The sequence below is a fragment of the Misgurnus anguillicaudatus genome, chromosome 16 (genome assembly GCF_027580225.2).
Source record: "Misgurnus anguillicaudatus chromosome 16, ASM2758022v2, whole genome shotgun sequence".
In the NCBI taxonomy this organism is placed as follows: Eukaryota; Metazoa; Chordata; class Actinopteri; order Cypriniformes; family Cobitidae; genus Misgurnus; species Misgurnus anguillicaudatus.
This window is the reverse complement of record NC_073352.2, coordinates 6,737,933-6,756,938: the sequence shown is the minus strand read 5'-3', so window position 1 is coordinate 6,756,938 and position 19,006 is coordinate 6,737,933. Positions and strand designations below refer to the sequence as shown.

At 38.5% G+C, this 19,006-nt stretch overlaps 1 protein-coding gene across 7 annotated transcripts in view; it reads right to left on the bottom strand.

Annotated features, from left to right (window-relative positions):
• gria3b (glutamate receptor, ionotropic, AMPA 3b) overlaps nt 1-19,006 on the bottom strand; it is a 141,137-nt gene that overhangs the window by 66,609 nt on the left and 55,522 nt on the right. For all 7 annotated transcript variants that reach the window (XR_012357891.1, XM_073854073.1, XM_073854074.1 and 4 more), the window contains exon 4: nt 4,193-4,380. Coding sequence is in view for 6 of the 7 variants with exons in the window: in XM_073854073.1 (XP_073710174.1) it covers nt 4,193-4,380 (188 nt within the window). In the remaining variant the exon portion in view is untranslated. The remainder of the gene's footprint in view (nt 1-4,192; nt 4,381-19,006) is intronic.

The following is a 19,006-nucleotide window of genomic DNA, read 5'->3' as shown; positions in this document are numbered from 1 at the left end:
TATTAAAGTATCAGGACAAAAGGTGGGCTACAGCAGCAGTGTGGGTATGGTTTTATGTGAATATACAGTGTATTGTTTGCCTTTGTCAAAATGACAAATCTCCTAATTTATAACTTTTATGCCTACAACATATGGTAGGTTTATTAATAGTTTGTTAATTTGCAGCTTTTCTTTTAACAGTCCTTTAATTGAACCATTAACGTTACATTTACTATATGTCTAAAACAAAACACTTGTGACTCCTGCACTAAGGGTTAAAAACGTTATCCCCTTCATATTAATCTACATGTGACAAACAAAAAAAATATTTATTGTCTAGTTTGATAGTCAGACAGTTAGTGATTTCACACACATTACTTACCGGTAAGTTACTGGTGGTATACAGTGATATGTAGTTTGTTTTCACTCTGTTCTAAACGCCATGTTTTCATGACGACTGACCAGAAATGACGCACGTGACGTCATGTTTACATGACTCCCGATTGTTAAAATAAGTCTCAAATTAACGATAAATCATACAATAAACGTTAACAACGGAGACACACGTATGCAACTACCCACCACTGAGACGCACAAAACTCCATGCGTCTTGCGGAAGAACATTGTAACCGGCGCTACTTCTCTCCGTTTAAGTCTATGGACGAGTCACCCAGGTACTGTGCTACTCCACAGCGCGCGGGTACCCGCTGGACTAAAATAATCCGAAAATAAACACTTATTATACGTGTACCATGGTGATTCAGTATAAGACAAAAACACGGCTTGAAAGATTGATTTGTGATGTACTCGCTCATTATAAACATAACGTACACATTTTTTAAGATTTGAACAAAAATGTTGCATCACAACACTTTTAACTGATTCTCACTCTGCGTGTGTTTCGCGCTGAATGACGGTCAGGCTAGCAATGCAGGTACAGAGAAGTAGAAGAAGAGGATGACACCATTTGCTAAGCGGGGAGGTTTTCATTTTCTACCTTAAAATATACATTTTAAACCACAAACCACGGAGTATGTTTTGGACATTATTTAACCTTGTCAAAGACGAACGAACATTTCAGAATAAATCAATTTCTTGCTCCAAGTTTTAGGGGTGCTGAGCTCCTTTTTAGGGGTGCTGAAGCACCCCTAAAAAGGGGCTAGCCTCGCCCATGGTTATAACCTCTTAAATATTCTTAACTGACATAATTGCATTTTTGTAAAGGGATTTTTTCTAATTTTGTTAGAGTTTCCCGATAACGATTGAACTTAGCACTTAAGAGCGCTTTCTATGAGCTACTTAACGAACATTTGTTGTTCATTTACGTGCGTTTCCCAAAGATGTACGTATAACAATTGCTCGCAGCATTATTATTTGTTTATTATCTATGTTAATTTATTATTATGGATTATTGCATTGTACCGTAAATATTTATTTGGTTTCTTTAATCAGATGCCATTTCCCTTCAAAAAATTATTTTTTTACTGTAGCCAGATGAATTATAGCAGCAATTGGTAGGAACCAATTATCAATTTGCTAGTACCAACTTTTACCAAAATTGTACCAAATACATTTTCATTCTTTATTAATTTATGTTTATTAATTTAAATTTGATTACTCATTTGAATTTTAAATATATTATATTAAAGTAATTTAAACAAATAAACAAAGAAAACCCCAATAAATAAATATACATTTAAAACATTACATTATCGTTATTGCATGAGTGCAATTTGCTGGTTGTCCTGCAGGTGACCTTGCAACTCTGTTGTCTTACGATGCTTTTGGGAAAGTATACTTTTTTTGAAATGCTTACAGAAAATGAATAAAAAAAATCTCTCTGAAAAGTGGCCGGTCATTCCTGTACTCTATATTGATTTGTAGTATCTACTGTGATCCATTATAGAAATGTAGCAATGAAAAAACATCCATTGTTCAATTTGGCTCAGAATCATAAGAGTAAAGAAAAATCGAATTATAGTAGTCAGAGTAAATTAAGACTAAATACATACTCTGTATTAAATTTAGACTCAGAACTGATTCATAAAAGCAAAGTGAATGACAAATTTCAACGCAGGGCTATTGTGATATGGAAGCTAATACATTTAAATTAGAGCTAATGAGAGGAGCCGATTACCCTTCACAGACAGATATCAAAGTCCTACGCTGATCTATTAAAGTCCAAAGAGAAGCAGAGAGTTGTGGTTTAATATCTGCTCACCGATTCATTTTGATTGGGCGGTCAGTGAACCCATCTACATTTCTGTCAGGTCATCCTCGTAAAGACTCGAATAGAGTGATGGACTTTAGGAATATGAATAAATCAGGAATATAGAATAATGCTGAATTAATGGGTCTGCTCACCTCTTCTAGCTGCAGGGGTTTGTGCTTAGACTGTTCAACAGTCATCACAGTGCGCCAGATTTAAATCACTTTATGATATAATGTAAAAAAGCAGTGTAATCAATAGAGCTGTCTAAGACGATGGATACCTTTAGTTCAGTTTTTGACTGCACAGCTACTCCAGCCAATTTATTTTCTCCCTCTAAAATTTTTTAAACAAATTACGATGACTTACAAATGATTCACAGATATTTGTGTGACCTTTTTCCCATGAATTTTATTTGCTGCTTGTTTTTTCATTACCAAGCTTGTGATGTTTCTGGTCTCTGATGTTAATCTTTCTTTTTTAACATCAACTGTTTCATACATCATAACAGTGTTTTATTCAAACAGCATTGACGTACTGCAAAAAACAGATACAGTGGCAAGAAAAAGTATGTGAACCTTTTGGAATTTCATAGTTTTCTGAATAAATTTGTCAAGGGTATTGACAAACAAAATAATTAGACAAAAAATTCTGATCTCTCATGTCTTTATTGAGAACAACCAAGAAACCTCATAGTGCTTGTGAAAAAAGTATGTGAAACCTTGAGTTAATGACCTCAAAAAGCTAATTGGAGTCAGGTTTAAGCACACTTGGAGTCTGGTTCAGATAATAAGTTTGAAGGTGTGGACAACAGCTACTTTGACTGATAAAAACCCCTCAAACTTTTGGAGTTTGCTCTGCACAAAAAGAACACGCTTATGTAAGCCATGCTTTGCCAAAAAGAGCTTTCAGAGGAGCTACGATCAACAATTGTTGCTTTACATAAAGCTGAAAAGGGTTACAAAGACTTTGAAATTCACCAGTATACAGTTAGGCAAACGATCTAGAAATGGAGACGCTTTGGGACTGTTGCTACCCTACCAAGATGTGGGCACCAAGTCAAAATGACACCAAGAGCACAACCAAGACTCATCCAACCTGAATGACAGCCAAAGATTTAAAGGCATCATTGGAACTTGCTAACATCTCTGTTCATGAGTCTACAATACGTGAAACCCTGAACTAGCAGGGTTCCCATGGCAGGACATCACAAAGGAAGCCACTGCTTACTAAAAAGAACATTGCTGTACGCCTGAAGTTTGCAAAAGAGCACATTGACACTTCACAGCAGTACTTGCAAAATGTTTTGTGGACTGATGAAACTAAGATTGAACTATTTGGAAAAAACACACAGTGCTATATTTGGCATAGAAACAGCATGGCATTTCATCATGAAAACATCATCCCAACTGTAAAGTATGGTGGAGAAAACATCATGATTTGGGCCTGATTTGCTGCATCAGGGCCTGGCCAGCTTGCAGTCATTGAGGGGAAGATGAATTCTCAAATATATCAGACAATTCTTTAGAATCATGTGAGAATGTCTGTACGTCAGCTGAGACTGTAGAAGGTGGGTGATGCAAAAGGACAACAACCCAAAACATAGCAGCAAGTCCACAACAGAATGGCTTCAGAAAAACAAAATCCAGCTTTTGGGAGAGCCCAGACCTTAACCCAATAGAAATGCTATGGATTGACTTGAAAAGGGCCATACACATGAGACGTCCAAAGTCCTAATTATTTTTAGACACATTATGTTTGTCAATACCCTTGACTTAGATGAGGATCAGATCAGATTTAAAAACAAATTTATTCAGAAAACCATGAATTCCAAAAGGTTTAAATACATTGTTTTTGCCACTGCACATGTGACTGTAGCCTCCAGCTCACAGCTCATTTGTTCATGGCTAAAGGAGCTTTGATGCTTTAGGCAAAGACAGCGTTAAACCCAATGTGTAGACAAGCTGTCAGACATTGAGAAGGAAACAGGTGCACCGACTTTACCTGCTCTAAAATGACATTGATTCTGTCCACTTCACAGTCGATGAGGTAACGTTTCTCCTGTCTCCTGTCCATTTCCTCGATGATACGGCGAAACTCTTGGGGATCTGTTATGCTGCCCACCGAGCGTGCAGTTACTTGCCAGTTGTTTGCCACTGCTGCCTCCATAATAGCTTGAAGGATGGAGAATCCTCTGAAGAAAAGATCATTTTTGTGTTAGCTCGCATGCACTCCACGGCTTCACAGATTGACACTGTCAGAGTATTTCTGAATGACCCGAGGCTTTAAGCGGATTTAAAGTGAAAGTATTTAATGAACATATAGGATAATACATGCAGAGAGCATTCTGTAATATTATAACCTCATTTTTGACAAAACTGGCATTTAGCGGCTTTTGCATGAGCTGCTCTTGTAGACTTGGCGATCTATATGAATCAAATCTTCCCTTCATTACACCAAACTGATTCACTTGACTTTCGTCATAAAACAGTGAGCTAATAAACTGACAGGTCTAAATTGATTATTAGGTTTTTAAAGCAGATTTATTTACTGTAGTTCCCATATTCAGACCAGAAGAGTGAAAAAACAGTGTCAGTCTGTGGTAATATTAATCAAGTGCAGTTTACACATGCCATTAAGGCCAAAGACAACATCATTATATTTAAATGTATGCGCTGTAATAAACAGTTCATCACTTATAGAAAAGAGCAGTTTTACTTAATGTCAGAATGTTCCAACTTTTTTCAGATACAAGAACAGTTTTTAAATGGTGATATTATGGCATAACCTGTAAAATTCACTGCAGATTATGCGAATGCATTAAATCAGGGCTAACACCATGTGCTGCTGCTGCCCGTCTAAAGCCTTATCACAGGCTCTGAACGCAGGCACGGCTGCAACAAAGTCAACATATTTCTGGCGAGCCCTGTATACTGCAGATTGCCCAAAGTTTCTTTGCACTCGCTCCATTCAGGCTTTCCATGGCTCAGTTGCTTTGCCCGGCCCAGGTGGTGTGAAAAGCCCTGTGTCTGCTCTCCCAGCATGCAGCTGGGCTCGTACCATTCCCACCCCATTAAATGACTTCTCAGAATAAAACGGCATGCAAATGGCGGAAAATATATGCAGCGCACCATCAACAATAGAGCATGACGCCCAAAGAGATGATGTGTCAGTCATGACAGGACATCTCTGAGCACGTCCATGTGATGCTTAGTGAGGCTGACATCCTCATTTATACAACGTGTCCGGTCTATAATATAGCAGGAGACTATATTCGGGTTTGCTTATGAAGCTCAAGGCAATTATCAGAAAGTGCTCCAGGAAGACTGAATACTGACTTTAAAATGAAGAATTATGGTTTTGTGATGCATGCATTTAAACACACTCCTTAGTGCTCTGAAAGGAGAATAGACCTGAACGTGATTCAGCAGCATTTTGATTTTTCACATATAGTATTTGCTATGGTATGGATTACTCATTTTGGCTTGATTCATTTACATGTCAACATGATGTATGTCTGTGGAAAAGGTGTAATAGAAACTAAAAAGGTCTTTTTGTGGTGGTGTATTTTCGCTTACTCTAAAAGGAAAAGGTTGTTCATTCACCATAAGAATGTTAATCTGTTTTTTATTGATTTTGCAAACAGATTTTTTGGGGTGGAAACCTTTCTATTTATTTATTTTGTACAAAATGTATGAATTGTAATTTTTTCTTGGCTTATTTAACAACCTGAACATGTCATAAAAGGCTGATACGAGATCCGAGTCATGAGTCTACAGGGCTCTATATGATATAAGTGTGTTCATCCAAAGTCCTTTTATGGAAGTCGCGCCACTAGGCAGCCATGTTTGCAACCATCTGGGGTGCGTTTCCCAAAAGCATCGTTGCTAACTAAGTCAGCAACTTTGTTGGTTGCAATGCAATTTCCCATTGCCAACCAACTTAGTTGCTAACAGGTTAGCAACGATGCTTTTGGGAAACGCACCCCTGGGCAGTTATTTCACTCATGCAAGACTAAAGTCCTAGCTACTTGAATAGGGAAAGACAGATATCTCTGACCTCACATGCTAAAATCAAAATTAAACAATATATTTCTGACCAATAATTAACCTGACATCAACTGTATTTTTTTCTTATCAATCTACACTCAGTATCCCATAATTTGAAAAACATAAAGTGAAAACAAAATTTTAGAAAAATTCTGAATTCATTACAAAGAAAAAACACTGAAATATGACATCTACATAAGTATTCAACAAATATTTGCTACAGCACTTAAAATTAAGCTCAGATGCCTCCCATTTCTCTTGATCATTGCTGAGATGTTTCTACATCTTGATTGGATTTCACCTGTAAGATGTTAGCTAGTTAACTGAGGTTCGGGAGCATGGCCATGCTTCAACCAATTACTTTACTACTCAAAACTTTTTTTAAATCAGGCCACCCTTTCATTATCATTTGTATCCTCATGCGTTTCATCCCAGCCCCTGACTTTTTTATGCAATATGCAACTATTGACCATGCCTTCAAACTCATCCCCATAGCAGGCCACAGAGCTTGGCTAGCCAAGGCGGATATCACTAAAGCCTTTAAAGTTTTGCCTATTCACACAGGATTCTGGTGCTTTTTTGGAGTCGTGTGGAAAGGATTCCACTATTTCGCCGTATGTCTCACCTTTGGTGGCAGGAGCAGTCCCAAGATTTTTTACTTTCTTTCAGATGCACTGTGCTGGATCTCATTAACATCTCCTCATTGACTTTCTAATAGTAACTCCTCCACCAACACCACCATGGCTAAAGCTTTCCACTCTCATCAAAATCTTATCCGAACTCTGCAATCTACTATCAGAAGAGAAAACCTCCGGACCTTGCACCTCCACCGAGTTCTTAGGCATCATACTTGATTCTTACAAGCATCTCCGCCCCGTACAAAAATTAATTGCAACACTCCTTTCCAACTTTCTATAAGCAGACAGATGAACAAGTGATAGTTACCAGTGTTGTTAGGCCACCTTAATTACTCTATCAGTATTATACCCCAAGGGAGATCCATTTTGTCCAGCCTTCTGTCAAAGGCAGCTGCCATCTCCTCTCTCCATGACAGGGTCACGTTAGATGCAAAAGGAAATGCGCCTCTGGCAACAATTTCTCTCATCCTGAAATGGAATCTTGTTCTTTTACAACGACTACATCACCCATCCTTATGACATTCAATTATACATCCAGAGTCTTTGGTGGTTATTATGACGGCTTCTGGATTACCTCCCAATGGCCCCCTAAATTCAGTTCCCTTAAAATATAGCCAGGCACGTTCTCCTCAGCAGTCTACGAAATATGCCCAATAATCATATCTACCATCTTTTGTGAACCATTATTCTTGGACAACCTCAGTGTACCATCCCATTGAAAATCTTAAAAACAAGTAATAAAATCTTAACCCTGGAAAACCCACGGGTCAAATTTGGCCAATGTTAATTGATGCTAAGAGATGGGTTCTTGGGTTCTCCAGGGTTAAAATCAATCCTTAAAAGAACTGGAAACCACTGGAGTAAGAATAAAATTGGGGCAATGTGCTCCTGTTTTTAAGTTCTAATTAATAGCTAATAAAAGTGGGAATTACCCTTTCAAATTCCTTGCATTCCAGGTAAGGCTTAACTTTAGCCAGCAGTCTCAACTGGAGAAAACTGGCTTTTACAACAGAACTAGTTTGCTTCTCAAATTTAAAAACATTTTTAAAAATACCTCAAGATTTTTGGTAAATGAATGAGTGTATGATCTTAAGTTACCAACAGCATAGATACAGGCATTTAAATAACCCGGACTACCAAACACAACAACCTCAGTCTTATTTTCATTAAGAAAAATAAAGTTCTGATCCAGCCTCACAGGCAGTTTAACAATGACTTAATTGAGGCTTTATCATTTATTTTGACAGGCAAATAAATCTGTACATCATCCACATAACAGTGAAAAGAAATACTGTATTGTGTTCTTTGAAAATGGACCTCACAGGGGAGAAAAAACATGGGGCCCAATATGGACCCTTGGGGCACACCACAAAAAAAAAGGAAAAGCAGATGAAGAAAATTCACCAAGGTGAACAAAAAACTGATACTTAGCGGGAGCAAGAATTGACTAGAAACTCAATAATCATTCACCCAGACAACCCAGCAGTAGTTGAGATCATAAACAAAGGCAGATCACAGTCTACAGCAATCATGCCTTTCATGCGAAGACACACCCTAATCTCTGCTCAACATCAGTTTCTCCTCCGAGCTGCTCATATACCTGGTCACCTTAATCTATTTCAAAGTTTACCACTCACTTTTCCTTTAACCGATGTCCTGGCTGTCAGCAACTTCATTCACCAGCACCATTTACACCCACTTATCATGGATCAACTTCTTCTATAAGTTAACTACGTGGGGTAATTGCCCCTCCAAAATATAAAAAAGAAGCTGGACTGACCGCCAAAAGCCTTTCATTAACCACAGACTTATTCGGCCTCTGCATCCACTCTCTCTACATTATCTAAACCCCATCATAATTTTTGGCTTCCTATGATGCTCAGAATTTGCGCCGACATCCAATTTCAATCCAAATATTCATCCCTGCACTTCAGAAATTTCAATACACTCCTCAGACATCCTTATTTACACTCTTCAAAGAAACAAAACCGGCCAGTTATGAGTGTCATACTCCATTTAGATCTCACCCTGTGCTACAGAAACAGGAAAAGCGTCCACTAGATTCTGGTTCAGCAACCATTTCGGTCACATTCTCTGCATTACTGGCTTATCTCCAGAATTGTTTTGTATATACTTCTTCCGCATTGGAGCAGCGACCTCAGCACCCAGACAAGTATCTCAGTTAAGACTGTCTGAATCCTCAGCCGCTGGTCATCACAAGCATATCAATTTTACATATGTAATGCTCTCAATGACCTTCGCCAGGCCCAACCTTGCCTTATCTCTTTAAAACCTAGGGGTCATACTAAGATGGTACCCCCACCTTGAGTCTCCTGGCTAACATCATTGAATGCCTTGATTGAACGGACTCCTCCCCTTTATCCTTCATCCCCTTCTAATCCATCCCTGGCATCCCTTTTTAGAAAATATTGGTGTGATCTTAAATTTCTAATGCAATGACATTCATTTATTTTTAAACGTGATTGAAATGTTTGCATGCATTTTGAGTCTGCTGCATTTTAAATTTCTGAACGATTATGCTAGTGCCAGATCTTTCATGGGAGTGGTTGCATTTAAATTATTATCTAAAGTTCAGATCATATCAAAAGTCAGATCGTATTTCAAAATCATTCATGCTGAAAACCCAATCATTCCCTCAACAACTGTACTGTAAAAAACATTATAAATACCAACACTATTTTAGTCATTGGCAGCCAGACTCTAAATGGGTACAACGGAATTCATTTAATGTTCTTTAAAAGATCCCATCCCTGTCTCGACCCACATTTGTATGGAAATTAAAAGATGAAATCTGACTAAACATTCTCTAAAGAATTGATTGAGTTCTACTTTGACTTTCTCAACGTCAGCACAAAAGTTCTCCACGGACATCAAAGCCTAGGACAGCGGGACTGCACAGACATCTGACAGCTCTGACAAAGCTCTCAGCATCCACAAACAGCTCCCAGCTGAGCCAACCCTGCGAGTTATCAATAAATATAATGGCTTTTCTCACGTTTTTGCTATTTTGACAGTTAATTAGAGAGGCAAAGTTAATTGACTTTGAATCGAAATGATTCTGCGACTCGTCTGCCGCATTTGCACATGCATCCCGTAGTAAATCATTGCCGAGCACAAAAAAGGCCCTGTCCCTGCCAATGGTAATTTACAGCAGACGGGCACTCTACCCTTGCCGGTTGCCATCTAGAGCATTAGAGGACTAGAAATACCCTGCATCTGGTTCAGCTTATCAGACAGAGCTGATATGCTTGGCACAGCTGTTGGGTTTTATTGATATGCCAGTGACCCCTCGACAGGCCCACATAAATTGCATAGCCTCTTTAGGTAAATTAGCCTCAGTTGCTCGGTTCTTATCATCATTTTTAGGCACTTCTTTTAAACATGCTGTAAAGATAGAGCGAGCATTGCGCTGTCATTAAGCGTGCGGCTCTGCAGCTGCCTGCTGTGCGACTCGCTGGGTGTGAAGACTGAAGTCTGAGACAGCTTGACTCTTTCAACCCTAAACATTCAATCAAAGATTGCTGTCAATCTGTTGTTTTTGATAACATCCTCCTTTGATGCATGTAGTTGACTGCAAATTTGCTTTGATTTGAAAATTGCTTTAACACTGTTGGCCAAGTGACATTAAATGGAAAATGTGTTTTCCATAGAAAATTGAGAGTTCACCCAAAAAGGAAAATTCAGTTATTTACTCATTTATTGAAGTCACTGATGTTTAGTAGGACCAAAACTTGGATTTATACGAAAGTGTTGCGCCTGGACAAGATCCAATGTTATGCCAAATTGTGTGTGTTTTTATATTTATGTTAGAAAAAATATCTGAGACAAAGTTAATACTTGAATCATAACTGAGAGCTCCATTAGGTATCCTATAATAGAGCTATAAAATCACTAAAAGTTTCCTCTGGGAGAGAATATTCAAACAGAGATTACTGGATCGGTATGTTTATTTGCCGTTTAGATTGCCGCTGTTAATCCATTCTAAGCTCTCTGTAAATATAAGATATTCACTGGCAAACTTCTCACCACGACTCTGCCTTTAATGTTCCCACTATACGATAGATGCCAGGCAGCAACACTAAGAAAACCCAAGCGCTGAGGTTACTTGAACCAAGCGGTAAGTAAGCCGTCTATCCTCGGTAGTCTTAACTAGATCTTAACAAGATGAAGGTTGAAGCATTACCCATGGAGGCTTAGCTGTAATTGAATGTAGTTGTTTCTAATCTTCTCTCTGCTTCTGTGTTCCTCACGGTGGCTAATTGAAACGCCACGGTCAGTATGGAGCGCATCTGTGATGTGAGCCGTGACGGTTGTGCCACCTCCAGAGTTCAGTTAAAGCAGGGTTGCTAAGCATCCGTTCAGTGACGAGGTTAGGGATCTTGAGAGATCTCAAAGCTTTTGAATCCTAGATGAAGATGAAATATTTCAAAACTTCAGACTGATCAAGTGACCAACCTCTCTGATGAATGCAAGTCATGATGGTGTTCATCATGTCATTCCCTGTTTGTCAGCAGTTCAAAGTAAAAAAAAAAGGACTGGGATTTGATTCCAAAATGAATCGATTCCAAAGCATTAGGAATCAAGAGTCGATTCCAGAGGTTAAAGGCAAATAAGTTGAATTTAAGTAAGTTGTAGGTGGATCCCCCGAAATTGAAAATACTTTTGCTCTAAGGCATTTTTGAAACATTGCTCTGTTTGCCTAAATTCTCCAGCATGTCAGCTTCTGGCTCAATCAATGTTGTGACGGGGTGGGATTATCTCAACCTCATCTTACAAACTCTTTTTTTTTACGGTTAGATTTGCTGTTTGCGTTACAGTGGGTTCACACCAGCCGCATTTGAGGAGTCAAAATTGCGTCTACCACGTCTAGTTTGCATTTGACGCACATCAGAGGCGAAATCAGCTTCTTGTGGGAGGGGCAAGTGCTACGCAGTTGACTGCAAGATGGCTGATGTTTATCGTGCATTCATTGAGAGAGTTACCGGTTTGTATTTGGTAACCTTAATATAGGGGGAAAATAGTAAAAAAAAAACAGCGGGAATGCCGCGGGTCGATAAACGTCACGTGACTCAAAAGTGAAATGTGTATTTACAACTTACCAGGTTGCCCAATGTCCTTACTGACATTCTTCCAAGCGAGGTCCTTTTTATTTTTGTCTCTATAGAAATAAGAACTTGTGTCGTATAGCTCTGGGTGACTGCTCACGTACAATATCAAGCGTTCCTCCGTGTTGAAAGAGTGACTCAGGGTGGGGCTGCCGCCACAGCAGCAAGCAGGCCCCTGATTGGTTAACGCGTCGTGAAAAATGCACAAAAAGCACCATTCGCGCAATTCACGCCATTCGTGCGAATTGCGTCTACCGCGCCACGCTTTTTCAAATTGACTTAACGTTGAAATCACTCGCACTTGACGCCTCTACCGTGGCTGGTGTAAACGCAGCATTAGGATGTCACTTCAAGTACTGGTTTACACTATTTTTTTGTATGTCGCCTGACGTTAGGGTTAAAGTTGGGTTTGGGTAAGGATGTCATTTTATGTAACAGAAAGTTGTTCTAATCCCAAACCGAAGCGACAATTGTAAGAAAATAGGAAAAACAGTTGAGTAACCAATATGTGAAACTGACATGAAAAAGAAATGGGTTGCATGGGCACTTAAAAAATGGTGGAAATACGTGACAATGCCACGAAAAACTGAGCAAAATAATGCGTGAATATTTCACGTATTTTGTGAGATCAGGCTGGACTATCTGGGAGTGTGTTAAAGAAACTGTTTGGTAACAGTTGTTATTGGTGTTTGCAAAGGCAAACATGACTTTAAATGTATTCTGTTATTTTTTAAGCAAGCAGACTTCCATTTGTACTAGTGCACACACACAACCCCTATACAATTAAATTGTAGAAGGGACCTGATTTATATCATGCAGGCATGGGGTGACCTCACTATAGGGCAGGATCAAATAAAAACCCCTAGCAACTACTGTAGCTAGCATAATTGCCAAAATTTTTCAGAGCCAAGCATGACACACACTTCTTCAGAAACTCAAAAACTGATTATTTATGCGATTCAGTTTGATGTCATTTGTTGCACAACTGCTTTAAGGAAAACACCTAAATCATTCATCATAAATTGCTTGCGTTTTAACCTGATTTAAAAATGAGATAATGTAGATGTTGGCGTTTCTAAACCACTGAATAACACAAACAGAATTAATTCCATTATGATAAAAATCCCAAAAGTGACATGTTTCTACATAATAGACAAATCCTAAATTTACCTCAGAAATCTTATGTGACCACATGATATGAAAAGAAACATCAAAGCGTACTTTTTTCACAACACGAGCCAAACGGTAGAGGGACGGGAAAAAGCGTAAACCATTGCCGTTCGGTTAGTTGCCTCATAGCTCATGTTTCATTAGGCAGATATTGCTTTCCTTCGAGAACGCTCGCTGCCCGTGTAGTTGCTGGGAATGACTGCACATTAATGAGCAATGTCTTCTTGGATACTTAATCTTCATTGTGCCCTGCAACAGCCAAAATAAATACCAACTTTAAATGTTTGATGAGCGCTTGCCTCCGTTCACCTCACACTAAGAGCAAACGAGCGCGGCTTTTACAATCCACGTCTACCGGCGCGCAGAGATTCCCCACCTCTCGCTGCATGTGTACATATCCCATAGTAAAGATGATAGATTGCTAAGTGTGTTTGGCTGAAATGGTCGAGGGGGGAGAGAGTCTTTGATGTGCTATGTTTATTCTAATTAAAACCATCTTGAGCCAAGTACAGTCCTAATCAAGCAGACAGCCGATGCCAAAATCAAAATGCAAAGCAGCGTGCAAGGCATATCTATAAAGGAGCATACATGCGAAGGGTGTAGGGGCTCTCAGAACTGTTTTTCATTTGCACAGCCCACAGACTGCTGCAGCCAGCAGGTACACACATGCACAAACACACACATAAATTCAGGACCGTGAAGAAAATGCACATAGCCTACACTTGTGGATTCGATTCAATTATCTGTTATATCATCAGACGGATGACTCATAAAATTATGTGAACACAGAAAAGGAAAAATATCAAGTCAGTTTCAATATCTCATCCTTTCCCCCAAATCTTTAAATGAAATACAGAGGTTTAAAAATAAAACAGGTGAGGGAGTTTTATGCTGGTGCACAGCAAGTGGAGCCATTGGTGACCATTCTTTTAATTTTTGATTTTTATGACTTCTGTAGTGCAATGTTTCAAGAACCAAGTCGTAAAATATTTCATTAGGAAGGAAGAAAACACACAAAACCGGTTTGAGCTCAACAAACTGTTAATAACATGCTGGGTTATCATTATCATCACATTGTAGTAATAAAAATCCATTTGGGGGGAAATAATTCAGAAATAATGTTTCCGTTTTCCATTTTCAAGGCTTAGTTTATCTAACATCATCTCCAACACAATGTCTTACATAAGTTATGTACAAGTATAGTCGCTCTGAATAGTATTTCAGTTTTTATACGACTTTAAATGGCATAACTTGCATTAAAAATGCACAATTTCTTAATGTTATTCAATAGAATAGATATTCAATACAAAATATCACATCAAGTCAGAACTTTTCTTGCAACTAACTAGACTTTTATGAGCCATTGTTGTAACAGTTTTATTTATGAAGTCAATTTATAGTTTAAGTGTCCAAATACTTCTAGTGGCCATTGAACATAAGTAATACTTGCTCTTACACTCACCTAAAGGATTATTAGGAACACCATACTAATACTGTGTTTGACCCCCTTTCGCCTTCAGAACTGCCTTAATTCTACATGGCATTGATTCAACAAGGTGATGAAAGCATTCTTTAGAAATGTTGGCTTATATTGATAGTATAGCATCTTGCAGTTGATGGAGATTTGTGGGATGCACATCCAGGGCACGAAGCTCAAGTTCCACTACATCCCAAAATGCTCTATTGGGTTGAGATCTGGTGACTGTGGGGGCCATTTTAGTACAGTGAACTCATTGTCATGTTCAAGAAACCAATTTGAAATGATTCAAGCTTTGTGACATGGTGCATTATCCTGCTGGTGTGAGGAACTGGAGACGAGGAACAAGAGAACCCATGTGCAGGCGATATCGGGGAGTGAACAAAGAACATTTATTATATAAACATGAAAACAAAAACCCACGAGGGGGCAACACAACATTGAAACATGATTTAACAGCACTGACTGGACAAGAAACATACTGCTGAAAACTATAACTGAATGAACACGATTGACTACATAACATGACATGATACAACACAATGATCCAGCACAAGACAAGAGACAAGAGGAGATTAAATAGGGAAACTTAACGAGGGTAACACAGGTGCAAGTGATGAACTAATAATGAATAATCAACAGGGAGACCAAGGGGGCGGGGACTAGAGACGAGACACCAGAGGCACATGCCACAATAAACAAGGCATGGCCTCCACATGAAACAAGAGACTGTCAGAACTCTGCCATCACAATAAAATATAAATATAAAACCAAACTCTCGTGGCAGAGTCCTGACAGCTGGAAGTAGCCATCAGAGGATGGGTACATGGTGGTCATAAAGGGATGGACATGGTCAGAAACCATGCTCAGGTAGGCCGTGGCATTTAAACGATGCCCAATTGGCACTAAGGGGCCTAAAGTGTACAAGGCATAATGAATCCATGTTCTCATTCTGTTTACGCCAAAATTCTGACTCTACCATCTGAATGTCTCAACAGAAATCGAGATCAGGCAACATTTTTCCAGTCTTCAACTGTCCAATTTTGGTGAGCTTATTTGTAGTGGAGATGAGTGGTACCCGGTGGGGTCTTCTGCTGCTTCTGTAGCCCATCCTCTTCCAGGTGGTGTGTGTTGTTGCTTCACAAATGCTTTGCTGCATACCTTGGTTGTAACGAGTGGTTATTTCAGTCAAATTGCTCTTCTATCAGCTTGAATCAGTCGGCTCATTATCCTCTGATCTCTAGCATCAAAAAAAGCATTTTCGCCCACAGGACTGCCGCATACTGGATGTTTACCCCTTTTCACACCATTCTTTGTAAACCCTAGAAATGGTTGTGCGTGAAAATTCCAGTAACTGAGCAGATTGTGAAATACTCAGACCGGCCCATCTGGCAACAACAACCATGCCACGCTCAAAATTGCTTAAATCTCTTTTCTTTCCCATTCTGACATTCAGTTTGGAGTTCAGGAGATTGTCTTGACCAGGACCACACCCTAAATGCATTGAAGCAACTGCCATGTGATTGGTTGATTAGATAATTGCATTAATGAGAAATTGAACAGGTGTTCCTAATAATCTTTTAGGTGAGTGTATATTACTGCTGTTTCTAATATCTGAACATACTGATACCCATCAAAACCAAAACCTTGTCATTTCATCACTGTACCACATTTCTAATAATGTACGATATGTATATATTAATAAAGTAAAAATAATGAGTAATAAAGATTTATAAAGTATGTTATTAACGTATTATAAAGGTATTCAAAGTAATACATTAAATATTAGTTGCTTCAATTGGTACAAAGCAGCCAGTAGGAATAAAATGATTATTATTTTGTTTTATTGATTACTGAAGCAAACACCCATTCTACAAATAAATTATGGCACTTTTCATTATGCAGGTATGACAGGCGGAACGTTTGAGGACATAAAATGCTAAATAAAATGATAACAGCATACATGTAATATAATATTGTTTGGCCAGTGATTTGATTTGAGTAAATGTCAACACTAATTCAACCAATGTGTTTGTTCAGTCTCATCAATTTCTTGTTTTCATATTAATTACACCAGATTGATGCATGCTGTTTCATGATAATCTCAAATTAGTCATTTTTTTTCATCATTTAGCTCTTATATGGTGTTGTACTGTACGTGCCGCTTTTTAAAGGTTCTGAATTTGGCGATGCTAATTGTGAAAAATAGTTCCTCTTTGATTTCGCTTCATACAGTAATATCACAACAACCAGGGCTGTGTTATAACAGTGTAGCAATCACTGCTATCTGGCGGTTTAAAGCAAAGGCTAGGTCATTTTGTCTTGTATAACATTTCTAATGAAAAAAAGCTGCTCCTGGCAGCAATTTCATGGTTGCCGGAGCCGGTAGTGAGTAGGTGAGTAAATGGCCTTAATCCAGCCTCGGTTAGAAGCAGACACTAGAAGGCAATCCTAGTCTTTTGTGTAGTTACCACTATACGTCTCGAAACACGCTTTTGACAAAAGACACACGTGTTCGTGTGAAAATACCTCTGAACTGCTTTTCCACCTGCAAACTGAAAGTTAGCAACTTTTCTCTGAGGCGTTTTAACACAGACTTTATCACAGACCACTGGGGATCCACAGATCGAAATAGAGAGCTTGTATTTTTTCCAATCCTTTTAAAAATAAGCTTCTCCAGGACCCGAGGTCTCGTCTCGAGCGTCCCGAGCTGTCATTGTGTCACAGCTGATTATTTCCACCTCATGAATAATTTAGGCCTCTGATGCAGTAACACAGAAAATCAACTGCACAGCCGTACTGACACTTTAGATATGAACTAGTTTTAATGACATTCATTTGGTTAAGGAAAATAACTTGGGAAATACTTTCTTTCCTGAAACAACTGACTGGATTAGAAACTACTATAAACTTTCTATTTATTATAAACAGATTATAAACTACCTAAACTAGTATATGGAAAATCTACATCTTTTAGCATTGTCTCATTAATGTTCAATATCATGACTTCTAGAAAAGTACTACATTATCTAATATAGCAACCCTGTATCACGAAATTATGTCCCTTTAGGCACGTATTGACCAGCGTGAAAATGTCACGCTTTGCCGCGTTTTAACGTGAGCATGTCACGCTTTTCTGTTTGTGTCACTGTCACGTATTGGTTACTCAACTTTTTTGTCCTATTTTCAAACCATTGTCGCTTCGGTTTAGGGTTAGATTTGGTGCTTGCGTTAGTATGTCACTTTAAGTATTGGTTTATACATTTTTTTTTTAAATATACAAGACTTATTCTTTTATATTTTCTAAACTTTAACCAATTGTCGCCTGATGTTGGGGTTAGAGTTGGGTTTGGGTAGAGATGTCATTTTATGTAAATCTAACCCTAAACTGAAACGACAATATTAAGAAATTAGGACAAAAAAGTTGAGTAACCAATACATGACAGTGACACAAACAGAAAAGCTTGACATGCTCACGCTCAAACGCATCCATACGTGCATATAGTTACATAATTTCATGATATTGGGTTGAATATAGTGCTTATATGAAAATTAGTTTGCAGGGCCAGATCTAGGCATGTGCATGGGTGGGCTGAGCTCACCCAAACGTCTGTCTTGCCCACCCAATTAGAATTTAGTCAAAGACATCATTCATATTTTATTTTATTACGATTTATACATTGGTTAAACGCAATCTTATGTGGGCTGTATTGATGTTTAAGGAAGGGCTGTAGATGGTCCTAACCAATCAAAAATAATAATATTTTTCTGCCTTTACATAATTTTAACCAGTTCCCCAGTTTCCTCTGAGTTCATGTGTTATTTTCAGGGTTCCCACACACTGTAAAAAAAACTTTGCTGCCTTAAAAAATGTTGTTAAATCAACTAAGATTTATAAGTCATGTCAATAGAGATGAGTTGTCACAACTTATAAAATATAGTTGAGAAAAGTCAACTTAATTTTATAAGTTATAACAACTCACCTGTAGTTATGACAACTCATCTCTAGTCAAGATAAATAATAGTAAGTTGAAATGACTTCCGAGTGTCACGATCCTGGCAGTTTTCATGTATTTTTGTGTCTTGTTCATTGTGACAGGATCGTGGCATTGCTACCTCTGTTATGATGTCTTGTGGGGGATCTATATTGACCTCAGTTGTGTGTGCTATGTGTTTCCCAGTTTTGGCGTGTGGCCCCGCCCCCTTGTTATCTAATTAGTGATTCATTATTAGTTTCTCCTCTTACCTGTTAACCTTGATTAGTTTCCCTATTTAATGTCCTGGTGTTTTCAGTCTTGGGCTCGTTCATTGTCTTCAGTACTTTGGTTATGTTTGTCATGTTAAGTTTTGTCTTGTTT